Raw genomic sequence first — 22,351 nt, 5'->3', positions numbered from 1 at the left:
CAGCCACTTTGGAAAACAGTTTGGCAGTTTCGTAGAATTAGTCATGTATTTACCACAAACTAAGCAATCCTACTCCTAGGTGTTTGTACAGGAGAAAAGAAAACTTTGGTTCATACAAAAACCAATATGTAAGTATTCATATTGCTTTTTGTAGTGTGGTACATTCATGCATAGAATAACACCTAACCATAAAACAAGACTAAGTTACTGAAAAAAAAAGAATAAGTTGCTGAAACACAACATGGATGACTTTCAAATGTATTATCTAAGTGAAGGAAATCAGGCATAAAAAGCTACATCATGTATGATTATATTAAGATGACATTCTGAAAAAAAAAAAGATGACATTCTAGAAAAGGAAAAGTTATAGGAATAGAAAACAGATCAGAATTTACCAGAGCATGGGGTTAGGAGAACTGGCTGATTCCTAAGGAACACAAAGGAATTTGAAGGGATGATGGAATTCCTTGGTGTTTTGATTGTGTAGTGGTTACACGACTTACACTCTTATCAAAACTCATAAAATTGCACACCAAAAAGAATGTATTTTATTGTAAGTTACACTAAAAAATGTTTACAAGTTATCATACTCTATGTAATCTGCAATTTGCTCTTTTCATTCAGTATAATATTTCTAATACTCATCCATGTGGTTTGTGAAGTTCTAGTTCATAAAATTTCTCGGCTGCCTAATATGATATAGTACAAGTAATTGAGATGTCGTTTATCCATTCTCCTGTGAAAATACTTCGGAGTACTTTTTCAGTTTTTCTTTTTATATTAGACACAAAAGTACTTTGATAAGTCTGGAACAAACCTATTGTGCCACATGGGCTTGAATTTTCTGAGCTTTATAACTTAGAGTAGAATTGCTGAGAGTTAGGGTCGTGTGCCTGTCAAACTTTGCAAAATAATATAGGACCTTTTACTCTCAAGTGATGGTCCCAATGCACTCACACCAGAAATGTTTACCAAGCAATTTCCAGGGCTTCACATTCACACCAGCACTTGCGTATTCAGACTTCTTAATTTTCGCATCCTAGCCAGTGTAAAATAGTATCTCTTTATGGTCTTCATTGGCGTCTTCCTAGTTACTGTTGAGGTTGAGCACTTTTCATGTTTTGTTTACTTTCTTCCTTGTCATTCCTATTTCCTCCTTTTCTTCTTTGTCCAAGTCCCCCCTGGGTTTTCTGTCTTTCCCTGTTTGATTCATAAGGGACCTTTTTTTTTTTTTTAAGATTTTATCCATTTATTCAAGAGAGTCAGAGAGAGAGCGACACAAAGAGAGACAGAGGGAGAAGCAGGCTTGATGCAGGGCTCCATCCCAGGATCCTGGGATCATGAACTGAGCCAAAGATAGATGCTTCACCAGCTGAGCCACTCAGGCACCCAATTCATAGGGGACCTTAAAATATCTTTAATTAAATCCTGTGGTTTCAATGTTGTTCCTAATGTGAATCTACCACCTCTGTGTTCATTGAGATTTCAGTCTGGATCTCTTGGAGAAGAGGCCCCAGGGGCCAGCCAGTTCATGGCAGATGTCACTGAAAATTTACAGACAATTCAGGAAGACGACTTTGGAATTTCTCCAGGAAAGCTTTCTTGGGCTTTGTATTGATACCATTTGCCTTGACTATGATGGGGAACATCGTGGATGCCTGCACATTTGCTTTATTAGCAGCTTTAAAAAATGTATAGTGGAAATCTAGTCATTTGCATATATGGATGGAACGAGATGGTTTTATGCTAAGCAAAATAAGAGAAAGACAATTATCATATGATTTCACTGATATGTGGGATTTAGGAAACAAGGCAGAGGCTCATAGGGGAAGAGAGGAAAAAATGAAACAAGACAGAGAGGGAGACAAACCATAAGAGAGACTCTTAATCATAGGAAACAAACCGAGGGTTGCTGGAGGGGAGAGGATCAAGGGATGGGGTTAAGTAGCTGATGGACCTTGGGGAAGGGTATAGGTTGTAATGAGCACTGGGTGTGATATAAAACTGATGAATCACAGACCTGTACCCCTGAAACAAGTAACTCATTATATGTTAATTAATTGAATTTAAATAAAAATGACTAAAAAATAAAATTAAATATGTACAGCTGCCAGAAGTTACTATAAATGAAGAAACTGGTTTAGCAGAAGTTAATTTAAAGAAGAAAAGTTATTTGAATATTAGAACTCATCAGTTTTTTTGCTTCTTCATGCCTAGTATTAGACATACAGTCCTGAAATTTAACTCCAGTCAGCCCACTTCCACCTGGTTTTTATGTGATGGAAATAGGTGTACCATTTTTTTTATTTTTTAAAAAGATTTTATTTATTTATTTAATTTGACAGACAGAGATCACAAGCAGGCAGAGGCAGGCAGAGAGGAAGGGAAGTAGGCTCCCTGCCAAGCAGAGAGTCCAATGTGGGGCTCGATCCCAGGACCCTGGGATCATGACCTGAGCGGAGGGCAGAGGCTATAACCCACTGAACCACCCAGGTGCCCCAGGTGTATCATTTTTTAATTTATCTTTCCACTTTCTTTGTGGTGTCTATAATTATTGTTCTTTGTTACTAGCAGGCATTTTAAATAAGAAAGAGATTTTCCCTGTCGAGAGGAGGTAAATTACAGTTCTTTCCCCTGAATTGGAAGGACATGGATCAAATACTTAGTTCTTCCCTTTAATAACTGATTTTTGGAGTAAGGATTTAAGGTAGTTACTGCCTTCAATGAAAGTGAGGGTTTTTCTGTTTTTCTATCCATTGTTACATAGCGTCATAGATCCCTGAATTTTTTTTTTTTAAGATTTTATTTATTCATCAGAGAGAGGGGAGGGGGTAGAGAGCGAGCACAGGCAGACAGAATGGCAGGCAGAGGCAGAGGGAGAAGCAGGCTCCCCGCCGAGCAAGGAGCCCGATGCGGGACTCGATCCCAGGACGCTGGGATCATGACCTGAGCCAAAGGCAGCTGCCCAACCAACTGAGCCACCCAGGCGTCCCAGATCCCTGAATTTTTATCAACGTGTTAAATCAAACACAGCAATAATTCCATTTTTAAAAGGATTTATGTATTTATTTGAGAGAGTGTGTGCACCATGGGGGAGGGGCAGAGGGAGAGAGAATCTCCAGCAGACTCCCCGCTGAGCAGAGACCAGACACAGGGCTTGATCTCAGGACCCTGAGAGATGACCTGACCCAAAATCAAGAGTCAGAAGCTTAACCAACTGAGCCACCCAAGTGTCCCAGTAATTAGTTAGTGCCAACTATGGGCCAGATGCTATTCTAAGGGTATAGTGGTTAACACAGCAAAAGAATCTTTGATCTCAAGAAGTGTATTTTGCAATAATGCTTGTTATATTAGCTATGTACTTTAATGGATATTGTGATCTGGCAATTTTAGATACTGTGAAGGTCTTAAGGTAATCTAGCTATGAATGATTTGTAAAATGTAATATCATATTTAGAATGAATATTTGGGAAAAACAGAAAATAGGAAGTCCTGTTAGGAAAGAATTGCTGTATTCCAGGTATGAAGTGAGATGAATGAAGTGAGAGTGGAGAAGAAAATTTGGATTGCGGGAGTATCTTGAAGGAAGAAATGATAAAATTTTCTAACAGTCTAATAAGAGGACAAATTCGCTCCAAATCTTCTTCTCTGGAAGACTGAGAGAATGACTACAACACTGACAGAAATCGTGTAGTTGGTGTGAATGGGTGGACAGATAAAAATAATAGCTCTTGGCAGGTATGGACTGTGTCTATATTTAACAATCCGCGCGCTGCGCTGCATTTGAGCAGAACAATGAAACAGCTGTGCAGAGGCGGCCAAGGTGACAGAAAATACAGACTTGAAAGAGAGTAAGCGACAAGATTGCAGGAGAGGAAAGGGACGAGAGGTGTTTTCTTTGAAACCCTAGAGCCTGGTTTGGTGCTGGCATAAAGCGGACCCTGGGTCAGTATTTACCGCAGAAGTGAACTAAGTCCTCTGCAGGGATGTGAGAGCTGGGCCCGTGGGCACGGAGCTGGAAGCCGAGGGTATTCACTTGGTAGGATCCAAAAGCGGTTCTTCCCTATGGCCAGCCTCGGAGGAAGCAAGTCCGCAGGTACCTTGAGTTCGGGATTACTAGGGTAGGAGCTGGCATTTCAGGCGCTAGTAGGAGAGCGTGCCCGTGTGCGCGCGGAGCGGGCTGGGGCGAGGCGGGCGGGAGCGCGTTCTGGATTCCGAACACCGAAGTGGGGGTCACAGGGTGGCCTGATTACGGGTGATATGGCTGTGTTCACTCGTAGGAGGGTCCGACCGCCTCCGCACATTCAGAGCCGCCCCGCGCGCTCAGCGCAGCTGCTTCCCCACGACGCTGCACGCGGGTTCCCGGGTTCCTGGTGCCCGGCGACCGGCCAGGGCCGCGCAGCTCTGCCGCAGGCCGTAGGACCGCAGGGAGCACGGCTGTGGTGCATGGACAGCGAATTCTGGGACACTGAAAACAAATTTAAAACATAAATAGAAATTTAAAAAAATAAAAGGAAAAAAACAGGTTTCGAAGCTAAGACCGGACAGTCCCCCGGGGCTGACCGGGAGGACTCTTCCAATCTCCATCCTCAAGGGGGCGGTGAGCAAAGGCCACTTCCCCACCGCACCCGCCCAAACCCGGCTCCGCTCTAGGGCGCGTCAGATTCAGCCCAGGGCCCAGCGCCTCACACTGAGCCTGCGCAGACGGCGCGGCGCAGCGGGCGCATGCGCCTTGAGGCGGCGCTGGCGGAGCCGGCTCTGGGCGGGTCCGGGTCGCCGCAGTGTTCCGGGGCCTGGGCGCGGTGGGAGGAGCCGGCGGCCTCACCGTGGTAACCGCAGCGCCGCCGCCCCGCCTTGCAGGCCTCCGGACTGTCATCGCCTCTGGGTGTGAGGATCCTGGGGCCGCCGTCCGCGGGCCTCGCTCCGCCGGTCTTCTCAGATTCCGTTCTCCCCCCCGCGCTGCCGTCGCCGCCGCCATGCAAGGGGAGGACGCCAGATACCTCAAAAGGTGACCGCGCCCCGGGGCTCGCTCCCACCGCCCGGCCGGGTCCGGCTTTGCGGTGTCACCGGGCAAGGCTAGGCGCTTAGAGGCGGGGCGGCCGACGGGGGGCAGCCCCGCAGAGGGCGGGGCGGGGTGCACCGGGCGGAGCGCGAAGGGCCCTCGGGGTGCGGGGATGCCCGCCCCTTACCTGGCTGGGCGGGACCCGACGCCCGGAAGGTGGTTTCCCGGCCGCGTGCCGCGCGCGAGTCGCGGGAGGCGGCGGCCGGGCCGAGTAGACCGCGTGCTCCTGCGCCCCAGGCCCCGGGGGGCTCCATTCCCCGGCGTTGGGTCAACCCCCGGGAGCCCGGGACCGAGTATCTGGCGTCTCTGCCGTCTGGCTCCGGTTTGGGCTCCCTGCCCCGCGCCTCCGGCCCGACGACGGAGAGAAGTGGTGGGAGGCCGGCCGGGGGCGTCCTTCCCGCGCGTTCCTGCGCCGCAGCTGCTCCGCCCGTTCGACGCCCCGGTGCGCGGGGCGGTCCCGACGCCGGGGGCTTGTCGGGGGCTTGTCGGGGCGCGGCCCGGGTGCTGTCAGCGTCTCTGTGAGGAAAACTGTATCCGTGGGGTCATTCACCTGACTCCTGTCGGAGACCAGATCAGCCCCGAGGAGGAGGACACCTGGCCCTGGGCCCGGAGCCAGCCGCGATCCCGTGGAAGACAGTCCGAACTGGGACTCTGCATGTTGGGTTAAGTCACTGTTCCTGTCAGGCTAACCTACCCGGGAGAATCACGGGCACTTTTTTGGACGCAGTGTCCTTATTTAAATATGGGCCCAATAGTACCTTACGAGAGAGATGCTGACCCTATATGAAAATACCTTTAAAAAGGAAACATGCATGTAATGTAGTGGCCGTACCTCAAGTCATAATGTGCTTTTATTGCACAAGTTCATCTGGCTCGGCACGGCCTTCATCACCCCAGAGGGAGCCCTGACCTCTAATCGATTCTTAAAAGGGAGTCAGACAATCTGCACTGCCTTCTACGTTGCCTGCCTTTCTCACTGTATACGAATGTATCTGAAACTGTCCAATAACCAGGCTTTATCAGTAAAATCTTTGTAGCACTATGTAGTCATGACTAGTGTGTAGTATTTGTTTCCTCACTTACACTGATAAAGTATCTCGATCGAAAATTTTATGACAGAAGAAAATAAATTAGTTCTCCTTCATCTTTATGTTCCAGATTATCCTACACAAAGAGCCGCTGATACAGTGTCAGCTTCTTTTTGTGTAATACAGGTGTGCCAAAAGATAGATTTTTATTAGGATTCTTGGACCCGTACGGACCCTTAGGCATAATTCTCAACCTATTCCTTATTTTTAAAGTCATGTTATCTAGAGTTAGAAAAATAAACCAGTCACTGTGGTGTTTGAAGTAAAATAAGGTCAGAATTTGGAAAGGCTGAAACAGACTATCTTCAGTTTTATGTAATTCTGACAGTATGAATAATAAGTTTGTGCTGCTGTTGCTGACATACAACCATACAGGCCTGATGGCTTCTGATGTCCAGCAAAACCATTTTCATTATTGGTTCTTAGATAATGATTACATATATTCCTTTTGTAATATTTTTACTTTTAGATTTCATGTTTAACAGGAAAGCAACCTATTTTCATTCAAATAGATTCACTCTAATTGTAATTAGTTGGTTTCAGGAGTTTCATTGTGGTTATTACTGAGGACTGTCTAATATCTTTATACTTAAATGTGTAGTAGGTTGTAGAATTGAATCCGGTTTCATTTCTTCTGCTACCAGCTTTGATTCAGTAGCACTTAATGAACACTTACAAAATACCTAGTATATGCCTACTGTTATTCTGGTTACTGGGTGAAATGATTAAATAGGCATAGTTCATGTCCTCAATCAGATGATACACAAACATAGACAGTTATTTGTGATTTGGGGATTTTTTAGCCTCCTTTAAAAACTCTCCAATGGCTTTCCATTGCTTTTAGAGTTAGAACACCTGCCTTTTCAGCTTTCTGTCTCTCTGCTTCCCTCCCACCCCCAATAATTTCATACCTGAGCCTTACGGAAATAACTTCTTTTAGATCTCTGTGTTTCAGTATTAGGTTTCAAATGCCCTTCTCATTGTCTGGAACTTGCCCTATTATTCACCTAGCTAACTCCTCATTTTTCCTATTTTTGCTTAAATGTCATTTTTTCCAAAAAGTCTTTCCTGAGCTTCCGTTTTCTCATTCCACAATCCACAACCCAGGTCACTAGACCTGCTAGGTACTCATGATACCAAATACCTTGTCTTTACCCACCCTTACTCATATCTTGTTATTGTTTGTCTTTCTCCTCGTCTATAAGCTCCAAAAGGCTCAGGAGCTATGTATCTTACTTGTCATTGTATCTTCAGCACACAGCACAGTGCCTGGAACGAACATAAGTACTCACTAAGTAGTGATTAAATGATGTGAAAATAAAGCTACAAAGAAAAATGGGCCAAATCTTATAGGAATTAGGAGCCATAGTAAACAGTTGAGAATTGTAAAAGCAGTGGGGAACCAGTGGAGAATTTTAAGAGTAAATGGCATTCATTCATTCGTTCATTCAGTAGTTTTTGAAAATCTACCATGTGGCAGTCACTCAGCTGAGTGATTAAAAGTATTGGATGAATGATACGTACTTTCTCTGCTTTATGGTGCTTATAATGTAGCAAGGAGTACAGACTTCAAATCATATATAATCAGAAGTAATTATTGTATTTATGTTAAGTGCTATAAATATATGATAAGCAAAATCAGTATGGCCTTTGTGTAAAGCTTTTTTACTATATAGTATAATGTTCTCAACATTCATCTACGTTTTAGCATTCATTTGTACTTCATTCCACTTAATGGCTGAATGATAATTGATGGTGTGGATATAGCACATTTTGACTAACCATTCATCTATTGATGAATATTTAGATTGTTTCTTTTGGCTATTATGAGTAAAGCTTCTTTGAGCTTTCCTGTACTAGTTTTTGTTTCAATACCTTTTTTCACTCTCTGGATATCCCTAGTTGTTGCAGGGTCATGTACTAATTCTATATTTAACTTAGTGAGGAACTAACAAACTTTTTCACAGTGACTGCACCATTTTACGTTCCCACCAGCAGTGTGTGAGAGTTCCAATTTTTCGAATCACCAATAGTTGTTATTTATTTTTTTAAATTATGGCCATTCAGTGGATGTTAAGTAGTATCTTATTATGATTTGCATTTCCCTAGTTACTAGTGACATGGAGTATCTTTTCATGTGCTTCTTGGCCTTTGTCTTATCTTCTTTGGAGGAAAGAGTTCTTTATATGTTCTAGACACTAGACTCTTACCAGAAAAGTGGTTTGCAAATATTTTGTCTCATTCCATGGTTATTGTTTTCATTCTCTTTGTAGTATCCTTTTGCAAAAGTTTTAAATTTTGGTGATGTCCAATTTAATTTTTTCTTTAGTTTCTTTTGATGCCATTATTTAAGAAATAATTGGCCAAATAGCTAATTTCTGCTTTTGTTTCCCTTGCCTCAGGAGACCTATCTAGACAAATGTTGCTAAAGCTGATGTCAGAGAAATTATTGGATATCCACACCTAAAGGAATTAAATTAGATCCTTACTTTATACCACATAATTAGCTCTAGGATTTTTATGGTTTCCTATCTCACATTTAGGTCCTTAATCCATTTTGAGTTTACTTTTGTGTATATTGTAAGAGAATGTTCCAGTTTCATTCTTTTGCATGTAGCAAAATAAAAAGCTTCTGCACAGCAAAGGAAAAAACAAAACTAAAAAACACCCTACAGAATCGGAGAACATATTTGCAAACAACGTGTCTGAAAAAGGGTTAGTATCCAAAATATATAGAGAACTTATACAACTCAACACCAAAAAAACAAATAATTGAATTAAAAAATAGACAGAAGGCATGAACAGACGACGTTCTCCAAAGAAGGTATACAGATGACCAAAAGACAAATGAAAAGATGCTCAACATCACTCATGATCAGGGAAATGCAAATCAAAACTAACAATGAGATACCGCTTAACATCTGTCAGAATGGCTAAAATAAAAGTCACAGGCAACAAGTCTTGGCCAGAATGTGGAGAAAAAGGAACCTTCATGCACTGTTTTTGGGAATGCAAACTGGTGCAGTCACTATGGAAGACAGTGTGGAGGTTCCTCAAAAAGTTAAAAATAGAACTACTCTGTGACCTAGTAATTGCACTACTGGGTATTGATCAAACAATACAGACACTAATTTAAAGGGATAGATGACCCTGTGTTTATTGCAGCATTATTTATAATAACCAAATTATGGAAGCAGCTCCAGTGTCCATCAAAGGATGAATGGATATGGGGCGCCTGGGTGGCTTAGTCGGTTAAGAGGCGGCCTTAGGCTCAGGTCATGATCCCAGGGTCCTGGGATTGAGCCCTGCATCAGGCTACCTTCTCAGTGGGGAGCTTGCTTCTCCCTCCCTCTGCCTGCCGCTCTGCCTACCTGTGCGCGCTCTCTTTCTGTCAAATAAATAAGTAAATCTTAAAAAAAAAAAAAGATGAATGGACAAAGGGGAATTGGTGTGTTTGTGTACACACACAAAACACACTGAAATATTCACCCATCAAATCGGGATGCCTGAGTGGCGCAGTTGGTTGGACGACTGCCTCCGGCTCAGGGCGTGATCCTGGAGTCCCGGGATCGAGTCCCACATCAGGCTCCCAGCTCCATGGGGAGTCTGCTTCGCTCTCTGACCTTCTCCTCGCTCATTCTCTCTCTCACTGTCTCTCTCTCTCAAATAAATAAATAAAATCTTTAAAAAAAAAAAAAAGAATTAAATCTTGCCTTTTGCAACAATGTGGTTGGATCTGGAGAGACTTATGTTAAGTGAAATAAGTCAGTCAGAGAAAGACAAATAATATGATTTCTCTCATATGTGGAATTTAAGAAACAACAAATGAATGGAAAAAAGAGAGAGAGAGAGACAAACTGAGAAACAAAACACTTTTTTTTAAAGATTTTATTTATTTATTTGACAGACAGAGATCGCAAGTAGGCAGAGAGGCAGGCAGCGAGAGAGGGAGAAGCAGGCTCCCCACTGAGCAGAGAACCCGATGCGGGGCTTGATCCCAGGACCCTGGGATCATGACCTGAGCCGAAGGCAGAGGCTTTAACCCACTGAACCACCCAGGTGCCCCCCTGAGAAACAAACACTTTAATATAGAGAACAAACTCATGGTTACTAGAGGGGAAGTGGTTGAGGGGATGGGTGGAATAGCTGATCGGATTAAAGAATACACTTATGGTGAGCACTGGCTGATGTACAGAATTGTTGAGTCATTATATTATTGTACCCTGAAACTAACATAACACTGTATATTAACTGTACAGAAATTAAAATGTAAAAATATAAGAAAGAAAAAAAAGAAACCATTGTCACATCCAAGGCCACGAATATTTGCTTCTATGTTTTCTAAGAGTTTTATCATTTTAACTCTAAAATTTATGTTTTTGATCCATTTTGAGGTAATTATGCAGTATGAAGTAAAGGTCCAATTTCATTCTTTTGCATAGGGATATCTGGTTGTCCTGGCAACATCTGTTGAAGGTATCATTCTTTCCCCAGTGAAAGGTCTTGCTACCTTTGTTGAAAATCAATAGATGGTAGATGTAAGGGCTTATTTCTTGACTCAATTCTATTCCATTGATCTATATATCTGGTTTTATGCTAGTATGTCACTGTTTTGAATACTGTAACTTTATAGTATATTTTGAAATTGTAAAGCATGTCTTCCAACTTTGTTCATTTTCAAGATTGTTTTGGCTACAGAGGTCCCTTGTATTACCATATGAATTTTGGGGTTCCTTTTCTTTTTCTGTAAAAGAGGCCTTTGGGATTTTGATAGGGATTGTATTGAATCTGTAGATCACTCTGGGGAATATTGCCATCTTAACACTATCAAGTCATTTAATCTATGAACAAAGGGTGTCTGCCCACTTATTTAATTCTTACCAATTTCTTCAGCAACATTTCGTAGTTTTCACTGTGGAAATGCTGCACCTCTGTGCTTGAATTTATTAATATTTTTATTCTTTTTTAAAAAAAGATTGATTTATTTATTTGGAGAGAGAGCACACGCACACACAAGCAGGAGGGTCAGAGGGAGAGGGAGAGAGAATCTCACCGAACGTGGGTCTCCATCTCCAGACCATGAGATCACAACCAGAGCCAACCAAGAGTCGGACGCTTAACTGACTGTGCTTCCCAGGCACCTCTTTAGTATTTTATTCTTTTTGATTGTAAGTGGGATTATTTTCTGAACTTTCTTTTTGGAATTTTCATTACTAGTGTATAGAAATACAATAGATTTTCTGTGTGTTGATAGTGTATTCTGTAACTGCTGAATTTATTAGCTTTAACAGTTCTTAACATACGAGTTTGTATCATCTGCAGATAGAGATAGCATTCTTCTTTTCCAATACGGATGCTTTAATTTTTTTCCATACCTCAGTGCTCTGGCTTGAACTTATAGTACTATATTGAATAGAGGTCGTTAAAAGTGGGCATACTTGTCTTACTCCTATTCTTAAGGGAAAGCTTTTATTCTTTTACCCATTTAATATAAATATTAGCTGTAGGTTTTTCATAAATGCCCTTTGTCATAATGAACTTGAATTTATCATTTGAATTTTCTTGTATTCCTAATTTATTAAATGCTTTTATTTGAAAAGGTGTTAGGTTTTGTCAAATCTTTTTCTGCATCAATTGGGAAGATCATGTACTTTTTTATTTTATTAATGTGGTGTGTTACACTGATTGGTTTTCATATGTATAACTTCCTTGCATTCCTAGGATAGAACCTACTTAGTCATAGCTTGTAATCCTTATAATATGCTGCTTGATACTCTGCTAGTATTTTGAGGACTTTTACGTCTTTATTCATAAAAGAACTATCCCTTTATAAAGGGTATTCATAAAAGATATTCTATTTTTGTGGTGTCTTTGTCTTAATTTGGTGTCAGATGAACCAGATGTTTTGGTATCAGATGTAATGTTGACCTCATAGAATGAGTTGGGAAGTATTCCATCCTTATCTAGTTTTCAGAGGAGTTTGAGAAGGATTAGTGTTAATTTTTCTTTGCATATTTGCTATAACTCACCAGTGAAGCTGTCTAATCCTGGACTTTTCTTTGTTGAGATGTTTTTGACCACTGATTCAATCTCATTACTTATATAGGTCTATTCAGAATTTCTGTTTCTTTTGAAATCATGAGTTAATTATGTAGTTTGTGTATTTCTAGGAATTTATCCATTTCATCTAGGTTATCTAATTGTTGCCTTACAATTATTTATAGTATTCTTTTATCTGCGTAAGGTCACTAGTAGTGTTCCACTTTAATTTCCAATTCTAGTAATTTGAGTCTTCTCTCTTTTTTCTTAATTTAACTAGAGATTTGCCAGTTTGGGGGGTTCTTCAAAGAAGAAACTTTGGATTTTATTTTCTCTTTTGCTTCTCCTCTATTTTTTAAAAAGATTTATTTGTTTTAGAGAGAGAGGGAGAGACAGCACGAGGGGAGGAGTAATGGGAGAGGACAAGAGGGAATCTTAGGCAGGCTCCACACTCAGCATGGAGCCCAATACAGGGCTTCTTATGATCCTGAAATAAGGACCTTAGCTAAAACCAAGAGTTGGACGTTTAACTGACTGAGTCACCCAGGCACTCCTCTATTCTCTATTTCTTTTATCCCTCCATCTTTACTATTTCCTACCTTCTACAAGCCTGGGATTTAGTTTATTCTTTTTCTGGTTCCTTAAGGTGTAAAATCAGGTTATTGATTTGAAATTTGTTTATTGAGCTATAATTGACGTATTAGTTTCAGGTGCATATCATAGTGATTTATATGTATTCATGCATATTGTGAAATGATCACCACAATAAGTCTAGTTAACATCCATTACCATACAGTAATTTTTTTCTTGTGATGAAAAGTTTTTTTTTTTTTTTAAGATTTTATTTATTTATTTGACAGAGATCACAAGTAGGGAGAGAGTCAGGCAGAGAGAGAGGAAGGGAAGCAGGCTCCCCACTGAGCAGAGAGCCCCACGCGGGACTCGATCCCAGGACCCTGAGATCATGACCCGAGGCTAAGACAGAGGCTTCAACCCACTGAGCCACCCAGGCGCCCCTCTTGTGATGAAAAGTTTTAAGATTTACTCTCATAGCAATTTCCAAGTATACAGCACAACATTATTAACTATAGTCACAATGCTGTACATTATATCCCCAGGACTTATTTTGTACCTTTTGACCACCTTCATCTGTTTTGCCCACCTGTACTCCCTACCTTTGGTAGCTACCAATCTATTCTGTGTGTCTGTGAGTTTGAGTTTTTTTGTTCTTAGATCTCATGTAAAAGTGAGATCATACAGAATTTCTCTTTCTCTCTCTGACTTATTTCACATAGCATAATGCCATAAAAGTCCATCCATGTCACAACGGCAGTATTTCACACATGTACACACATACATTCACCACATTTTCTTCATCTGTTTATCCATCAGTGGACACTTGGGTTGCTTCTCTGTATTAGCTATTGTAAATGATGCTGCAGTGAACATGAGGGTCTGTCTGTCTTTTTGACTAAGTGTTGTTTGCTTCAGATAAATACTCAGAAGTGGGTTTGCGGGTTCTATGTTCAGTTTCTCAAGAAACCTCTATAGTTTTTCCATAGTGGCTACATTGATTTAAATTCCCTCTAATAGTGTATAAGGGTTCCCTTTTCTCCACATCCTTACCAACCCTTGCTATTTCTTTTCTTTTTGATAATAGCCGTTCTAACAGATACAGGTGATATCTCGTTGGGGTTTTGATTTGCATTTCACTGATGACTAGAGATTTTGAGCATCTTTTCATGTACCTTTTGGCCATCTGTATGTCTTCTTTGGAAAAACACCTATTCAGATCCTCTGCTAATTTTTTAATCAGATTGGATTCTTTTTTTTTTTTTTTCTGTTGAGCTCTAAGAGGTCTTTATATACTTTGGCTATTAACCCATTATCAGATATACTATTGGCAAATACATTCTCACATTTAATAGGTCACCTTTTCGTTTTTGTTTCTTTTATTAAGCAGAATATTTTTAGTTTGATTTAGTCCCATTTATCATCTATTTTTGTTTTTGTGCCTTTGCTTTTGGTATCAAATAAAAAAAAATTGCCAACACCTAGGGCAAGAAGCTTAATGCCTGTATTTTCTTCTAGGAGTTGTATGGTTATAGGTCTTATATTCAACTCTTTAATCCATTTTGAATTAACTTTTGTATATGGTGTAAGATAATAGTCCAGTTTCATTCTTTTGCATATAGCTATCCAATTTTCCAAAAAAAAACATTTATTGAAGAGACAATCCTTTCTCTATTGTATATTCCTGTCTCCTTTGTTATAAATTAGTTGGCCATAAATGTGTGGGTTTATTTCTGGGCTCTGTATTCTGTTGATAGATATGTCTTTTTATGCAAATACCATACAGTTTTGATTACTCTAACTTTGTAATATAGTTTGAAACCAGAAAATGTGGGGCACGTGAGTGATTCAGTCTGTTAAGCATCTGCCTTGGGCTTCGGTCATAATCCCAGGATCCAGACATGGAGCCCCATGACAGGCTCTCTGTTCCACGGGGAGGCTGCTTCTCCCTCTCCCTCTGCTACTCCCCCTGCTTGCACGCTCTTTCTTTCTCTCTGTCAAATAAATAGATAAAAATCTTTTAAAAAAGAAAGAAAGAAACTTGGTAATATGATGCCTCTGGCTTTGTTGCTGTTTCTCAAGATTGCTTTGGTTATTCAGGGTCTTTTGTAGTTCCATACACATTTTAGGATTATTTGTTCAATTTCTGTGAAAAAATGCCATTGGGATTTTGATCAGGATTGCGTTGAATTTGTAGATTTCTTTGGGTGGTATGGACATTTTATTGGTATTAATTCTTTCAGTCCATAAGCACAGAATATGTATTCATTATTTGTATTGTGTTCAGTTTCTTTCATCAGTATCTTACAGTTTTCAGTGTAAAGATCTTTTACCTTCTTGGTTAAACTTATTTCTAGATATGTTATTGTTTTTGTTGTAATTATAAATGGGATTATTTTCTTAATTGCTCTTGAGAGGTTCATCATTAATGTATGGAAATGCAACTGATTTTTAATACTGGTTTTTGTAACCTGCAGCTTTTCTTGAATTTGTTTATTCTAACAGTTTTTTGTGGTGTCCTTAGAATTTTCTCTATAATAATATCATGTCATCTGCAAATAGTGACAGTTTTACTTCTTGCTTTCAGATTTGGGTGCCTGTTACTTCTTTTTCTTGACAAATAACTCTGGATGGTGCTTCTAGGACTATGTTGAATAGAAGTGGTGAGAGTGGGCATCCTTGCCTTTTTCCTGGTCTTTGAGGAAAAGCTTTTAGCTTTTCACTGTTAAGTATGTTAACTGTGTCTTTATCATATACAGTATTGTATTGTGGCACATTACCTGTATATTCATTTTGGTGACAGTTTTTATCATAAATGGATGTTGAATATTGTCAAATGTTTCTGCATCTATTGGAGATAATCATAGGACTTTTACACTTCATTCTGTTAGTGTAGCGTATCATATTGATTGATTTGCATTTGTTGAAGCATCCTTACATTCCACTTGATCATGGTGTATGATACTTTTAATGTAATCTTGAATTTCATTTGCTAGTATTTTGTTGAAGATTTCTGCATTTATGTTCCTTAGAGGTATTAGTCTATAATTTTCTTGTGGCTTCTTTGTCTGGTTTGGGGGTTACTGTAATGCTGGTCTCATAAAATCAGTTCATAAATATTCCCTCCTGTTATATTGTTTGGAAGAGTTTGAGAATGATTGGTATTAATTTTTTGAATGTTTGGTAGCATTAACCAGTGAAGTTGGGTCTGGACTTTTGTTTGTTGGGACATTTTTGATTACTGATCCAATCCCTTACTAGTAATTGGTCTGTTCATATTTTATGTTTCTTTATGATTCAGTCTTGGGAGGTTGAATGTTTTTTAGGATTTTTCCCACTTATATGTTCAGTTTGTTGGTGTATAATTAATTGTTAAGGCTTGTGATCCTTGTATTTCTGTGTTATCTGTTGTAATGTTTACTGTTTTGTTTCCGACTTTATTTATTTGAGTCCTCTTTCTTTTTTTCCTGGTAAATCTAGCTAAAGGTTTGTCAACCATCTCATAGTTTGATTTATCTTTTCTGTTGTCCCTTTAAGGTGTATTTCATTTATTTTCACTTTGCTCTTTATTTCCTTTCTTCTATTAACTTTGGGCCTTGTTCTTTTTCTTTTTTTAAAGATTTATTTATTTTAGAGAAAACCAGGGGGAGGGGCAGAAGGAGAGGGAGAGAGAATCTCCAGCAGACTCCTAGCTGAGTGTAGACCCCAACGTGTAGGCTCAATCTCATGACCCTGAGATCACAACCTGAGCAGAAACCCAGGAGTCAGACACTTAACCAACTGCATCACCCAGGTGCCCCTGGGCTCTGTTTTCGTTTTGTTTTGTTTTTCTAGTTTCTTGAAGTATAAAGTTGGCTTGTTTGTTTGAGATCTTTCTTCTTCCTTAATGCAGACATTTATCTCTATGAACTTCCCTCTTTGAACTGCATTTGCTGTGTCCTTTGATTTGGTATGTTGTATTTCCATTTTCATTTGTCTCAACGTATTTTTTGAGTTCTCTTTTGTTTTTTTCTTTGACCCATTGATTGTTCAGTGACATGTTTTAATCTCCACACATTTGTGAATTTTTCTGTTTTCTTCTTTTAATTGATTCTAGTGTTATTATGGTCAGAAAAGATGCTCGATATGTTTCAATTTTTATATATATTAAAACTTGTTTTGTGGCCTAACATATGATCTGTCTTAGAGAAAGTTCCATGTATGCTTGAGAAGCATGTGTATTCTGTTGCTTTTGGATAGACTGTTCTGTTTATGTCTGTTAAGACCATCTGGTCTAATGTGTCTTTTAAAACCAGTGTTTCCTGATTGATTTTCTGTCTGGATGATCTGTCCATTTATGAAACTGGGGTATTAAACTCCCCTACTACGATTGTATTGCTGTTTATTTCTCCCTTGTATTTGCTAATATTTTCTTTATATATTTAGGTGATTCTATGTTGGGTGCATAAATATTTACAGATTTTATATTCTCTTGTTGGATTGACCCCATTATTATTATTATTATGTAATAACCTTCCTTTTCTCTTTTTATAAACTTTTTAAAAAACATTATTTATTTATTTGAGAGAGTGAGAGAGAGAGCAAGCATGAGTGGGGTTGCAAAGGCAGAGGGAGAAGGGAGAAGCAGACTCCCCGCTGAGCAGGGAGCCTGATGTGGGTCTCAATCCCAGGATCCTGTGATCATGATCTGAGCTGAAGGCAGATGCTTTACCCACTGAGCACCCAGGCGTCCCTTCATTTTTTTTTTTTCTTTTTCCTTCTCTGATTGGTTAGTTCTATTTCCCTGTGTTTGAATTCACTGATCCTTTCCTCTGCTTCATCTAGTCTGCTGTTGAATACCCCCTGTTGCATTTTTCAGCTCAGTTATTTTTATTCTTCAGCTCTGTGACTTCTGTTTGGTACTTTCTTATATTCCCTGTCTCTACTGAAAATTCTCACTTTTTTCGTCCATTCTTCTGAGCTCAGTAAACATCATATTGACCATTACTTTGAATTCTTTATCAGGTAGAATGAGCATTTATCTCCATTTCATAAGGTCTTTTTTTATGGTCTTATCTTGTTCTTTTGTTTGGAACATATTCCTCTGTTTCTTCAATTTTCCTTGAATCTCTGTGCCTCATCTAAGAGATGAATCTTGTTGTTTAGCCCTGCCCTAACTCCTGTTTGTCTGTCAAATCTTTGTGATTGTACAAGCAGTCTTCTTTACTTCTAGTGACTCTCAGTAGTTGAAGGTGTGCTAAGATCTGTCAGTGTCCTAAAAGGGAGAATTCAGTCAGCATGTAGATTCAGGCTGATTGGAAGCCAGTCAGGCAACAGCTTTTAAAGTATGCCAATATACCTTTCAGAGGGAAGACTGGGAGATGGGTGTTTCTACTCCCTTTTTGCTGATCTCTAGAGCAATAGCCCGTTAAGAACTGTTTCTTTGCTGATATCTTTTTGAAATCATGAACACAAGCCTTGCTGGCCCCCAGAGCCAGGCAATCATGGGGAATGCCCTGGGTGGTAGCCACAAAAACCAGAGCACCAGACAAGTATACAAACTCCTCCGCAGGGGATGCTGGCACTCTGGAGCATAGCAGAAGGAGAATGTGAAGGTAACAGCTGCCCTCCCAGGTCCCTGGTAAGGATTACAGCCAGTCGTCTGATGTATGTTTATTTAGAAGCCTGTCCTTCAGGCCACAGCTATGAAGATAAGCTAATAGACTTCTTTTACAGATAGACGGAGTACCTCAAACTTCTGCGCTCTGTTGTGCCCTGGGGGTGGTAGTCAGTTAAGAACTCTTTCTGCATTTGTTACAGTGCCGTGGGACCTGCGTGTGTAAGCCCTGATGACCGTCAGAGCCAAGTGATCTAGAGGCAACCCCTGGGTAGCATCTGCAGAAATCAGGGCACCAGTCAATGGTACATGCTACATGCTCCCTTCTGGGAGATACTGGTTAGCCGGAGCAAAGCAGAGGGACAGTGCAAAGATGGTACCCACTGGCCTCTGTCGTTGGAAAGTATTTCATTAGGCCCATACATGTATACTAAATTAGTTGCCTGACCCACAGGTTAACTTTTTAAGATAAGCAAATAAGTCTGTTTCACAGAAATTCTGGGCACCTGTCATCTGCCTCTGCACTGGGCTCTGGGGTAGGTGAGTCCATACACATAAGCCCTTTAAGGACGGTTTCTCTGTTCGCTGTAGCCATGCACTCATGGACACAAGCCCCGCTGGCTTTCAGTGCTAGGTATTTTAGGGCTCATCTCCCAGGTGCCGGTCTTCAAAGTTGTGTTAGGTATGGGTTTAAACCCTTCACTCCTCAGGCTGAAGCTCAGGTTTGTGAGTTCTCTCCTGATTGTGGGTCACTGTGGCAGGAATGGGGCTTGTGGTGAGATTGTATCTCAGCATCTCCTTCCCACTTCAGTGTGGATTTTTTTTTTTCATTCACTTAATGTGTAGGAGTCATGCAGCTAATTTTTAGGTTTTCTTTCCCAGAGGAAAGTTTTTCATATGTAGCTACAGATTTGATGTGTCTGTGGGAGGATTTTGAGCTCAGAATCCTCCTATGCTACCACCTTGAATGGTAACTTGTAATAAGTCCTTTTGATAGCAATAAAGATTAATGAATATTTGTTTTTCTAGAATATTGATGAATGCATAATGCATTGTGAGCATTTATTTTCTCTTTTAAGGATCATGATGATGCCATCAACTGCATAAAGTCTGGAAACATCAGGATGTACTTCAGAAATTTTTAATTAAGAACATTGTACCCCAGAATGACAGTTACTACATGGAATTATAGAAGGTGTATTTTACATCACTCTGTGAAGGACAGACTTCACATTGACCTAAAAAATAATTTTTCTCAATTAATTTAGCATATTTTAGGTTCTAGTTTCCTTATGCATATAAAACAATAAAGCAGAGCTGTTACTGATTGAGAAGGCTCCATTAGTTGAAAAATTTACAGTTAAAGAACAGCAGTTTTGATATGTGCCATAAGATGCTTCAAATAGAAAATAATTCTAATAATCAGTTATAATTTTTTAATCTAATACATGGGTTCCAGGGAAAGCATTTGGAAGCTCATTCTCTTGATACTTAAACATCTAACATCACTATCAATTTCATGTTAAATTATATTATAAGACACATAGGCACAAAAAATCAAACAAAAGCTAGAAAGGAGTGATGAGATTCTTTGATATGTATGAGTTCTTCGAGAAAGGCAAGATATCAGACCAGAAGATGACAGTTATGCTTTCTTCTCACCTCTGAATGTGTGGAGGACCTACTGTGAAAGTGGTAGTCAGAGACTCCTCTTAGGATCTGCACTTACATTTTATCCTTGTGGTTCTCCTCACGGAATTGGATATAGCGGTTATCCCGTTGTGTATAGGAAATTCATGAGTGTGATGGCTCTCCATTTCATCAGGAAGCAAATAACTAGTTTACTTTACAATTAAGATAGTTTGTGTAGTGTTTGTTATATATAGTAAATCTTTTCTGTTTTATTAAGCTCTTCTTAGTTTTTTTGTCCTGTGATTTCTATAGCTTTTGATTGTTGCCCTCAACTTGTATCCATTTATTTTACCTTTTGGACTCTATACCATCCTATTTCGTATATGTGTGTTTATCTTACTTCCTAATTATTTTTACTGGCCTGCTTGGTTTCTAGCTGCTTTCATTCCTTAACCAGCCTTGCTCTGTACATCTTACCATCAGTTTAGTTTCTGACCACGTATACCCTAGGGTTGTATTTGATTTCCTGCCCTGTCTCTGGGCTGGACTCGTAGTCATGGTCCCAATACAGATTCATGTTCTTACCTTTTTTGTTTTCATAAAGAATTCGGATGAAAAGATCATTTTAAAAATCATGTAGAAAATGTGCATAATAAGCCATTTATTTTTAATGGACGGAAAAGCTTTGAGTTTCTGATTATTAGAATCAGTTTAAGACATTATTGTATTATGTTCCTTCTCATCAGGCTGAGATGCTCACTAGCCAACTGAGCACAGTAAGAAATTTATCTTGTTTCTATTGCTTAATCTCTTTGAGTACATCCCATTTTGTCACCTTCTAATGTGGCCAGGTGGCAAGTGGTGGTTAATTTATCACTGGTTTACAATAATTAAACATTCATCCTGTAACTTTAAAAAGGTGGGAGGATGGGGCGCCTGGGTGGCTCAGTGGGTTAAAGCCTCTGCCTTCAGCTCAGGTCATGATCCCAGGGTCCTGGGATCGAGCCCCGCATCAGGCTCTCTGCTCTGTAGGAAGCCTGCTTCACCCTCTCTCTCTGCCTGCCTCTCTACCTACTTGTGATCTCTGTCTGTCAAATAAATAAATAAATAAAATCTTAAAAAAAAAATTAAAAAAGGTGGGAGGATGATGTATATAGGAACTTTCTATGGGAACTATTAGGGATACTATAATTTGAGATGCATAACTATAAAACATAATCCATAAATTTTTTTGTTATTTGAATGTGATTTGAAGAATGACTAGGTACTAATGCCACAATTTACACAGTTATGTAAGATGGTACATGATAAATATTGTCGTTTAAATAATTTCTTTCTATCATTCTGTGATACAGTTAACAGTCTAATTGTTAGGCAGATTGATTTCTTTTTAATATAAATTTTGGGGGATGCCTGGGTGACTCAGTAGGTTAAGCCTCCAAATCTTGATCTTGGCTCAAGTCTCCATCTCGGTGTCATTGAGTTCAAGCCCTGTATTGGGCTCCATGCCCAGCATGGATCCTTACTTAAAAAAAAATATACATATACATACATACATATATACATATATCATAAAATATAATAAAATACAAAATAAAATAAATTTGGGGGCATCTATCTTTGTTTTTGAATTGCTGATTTTTGAGGTTATTCTCTCTAAAACATGTTGTATATTTTATTGACTTGCTTTTATGCATGATTCTTTGTGTAGATGTATTTTTTCCCAGGTATAGCTGTTTATTAAGGTACTTTCTGCAAAATCAAGAGTTAAAAGTATAGTACAGAGTTTACAGAGTTGAAGAAAAAGACTGACTATGTCTTGGTCCAAATCAAGAGAAAATCTAATTTAAATGCATATTTAGTCTAACCCACATGCTTTTGGAACTAGAAACCGGATAAAAACCATGAACTTTTATGAGCTTTTAATCTATGTCTATTTTTATTTTATATTATAGGAAAGTTAAAGGAGGAAATATTGATGTACATCCATCAGAAAAAGCACTCATTGTTCAGTATGAAGTGGAAGCTACCATTCTTGGAGAAATGGGTGATCCCATGTTGGGAGAACGAAAGGAATGCCAAAAGATGTAAGTTTTCTTCATTTGTGTATGTTTTGAAAGTAGTGAACCTTATACCTGCATAGATGACAGATGGTTATGACATTCTTCTAAATATACTTCATCTGGGACGCCTGGGTGGCTCAGTTGGTTGAGCAGCTGCCTTCGGCTCAGGTCATGATGCCAGCGTCCTGGGATCGAGTCCCACATCGGGCTCCTTGCTCTGCAGGGAGCCTGCTTCTCCCTCTGCCTCTGCCTGCCTCTCTGTCTGCCTGTGCTTGCTCTCTCTCCCTCTCTCTCTGAC

General features: G+C 39.7%; 1 protein-coding gene across 4 annotated transcripts in view; it reads left to right on the top strand.

The window, feature by feature from the left end:
* Positions 1-4,081: 4,081 nt before the first annotated feature.
* KIFAP3 (kinesin associated protein 3) overlaps positions 4,082-22,351 on the top strand; it is a 177,108-nt gene continuing 158,838 nt past the window's right edge. For 2 of the 4 annotated variants that reach the window (XM_044266939.1, XM_044266940.1), the window contains exons 1-2: positions 4,934-5,008; positions 21,946-22,077. In XM_044266939.1, coding sequence (XP_044122874.1) covers positions 4,977-5,008; positions 21,946-22,077 — 164 coding nt within the window. In that variant the 5' untranslated portion in view covers positions 4,934-4,976. Of the gene's footprint in view, positions 4,097-4,933; positions 5,009-5,622; positions 5,725-21,945; positions 22,078-22,351 lie in introns of those variants that run through there. The other 2 variants (XM_044266941.1, XM_044266942.1) reach the window with 2 other exon arrangements.

Source organism: Neovison vison, chromosome 10, assembly GCF_020171115.1.
Source record: "Neovison vison isolate M4711 chromosome 10, ASM_NN_V1, whole genome shotgun sequence".
Taxonomy (NCBI): Eukaryota; Metazoa; Chordata; class Mammalia; order Carnivora; family Mustelidae; genus Neogale; species Neogale vison.
The sequence above is the reverse complement of the archived record's forward strand: the minus strand, read 5'-3'. Positions and strand labels throughout refer to the sequence as shown.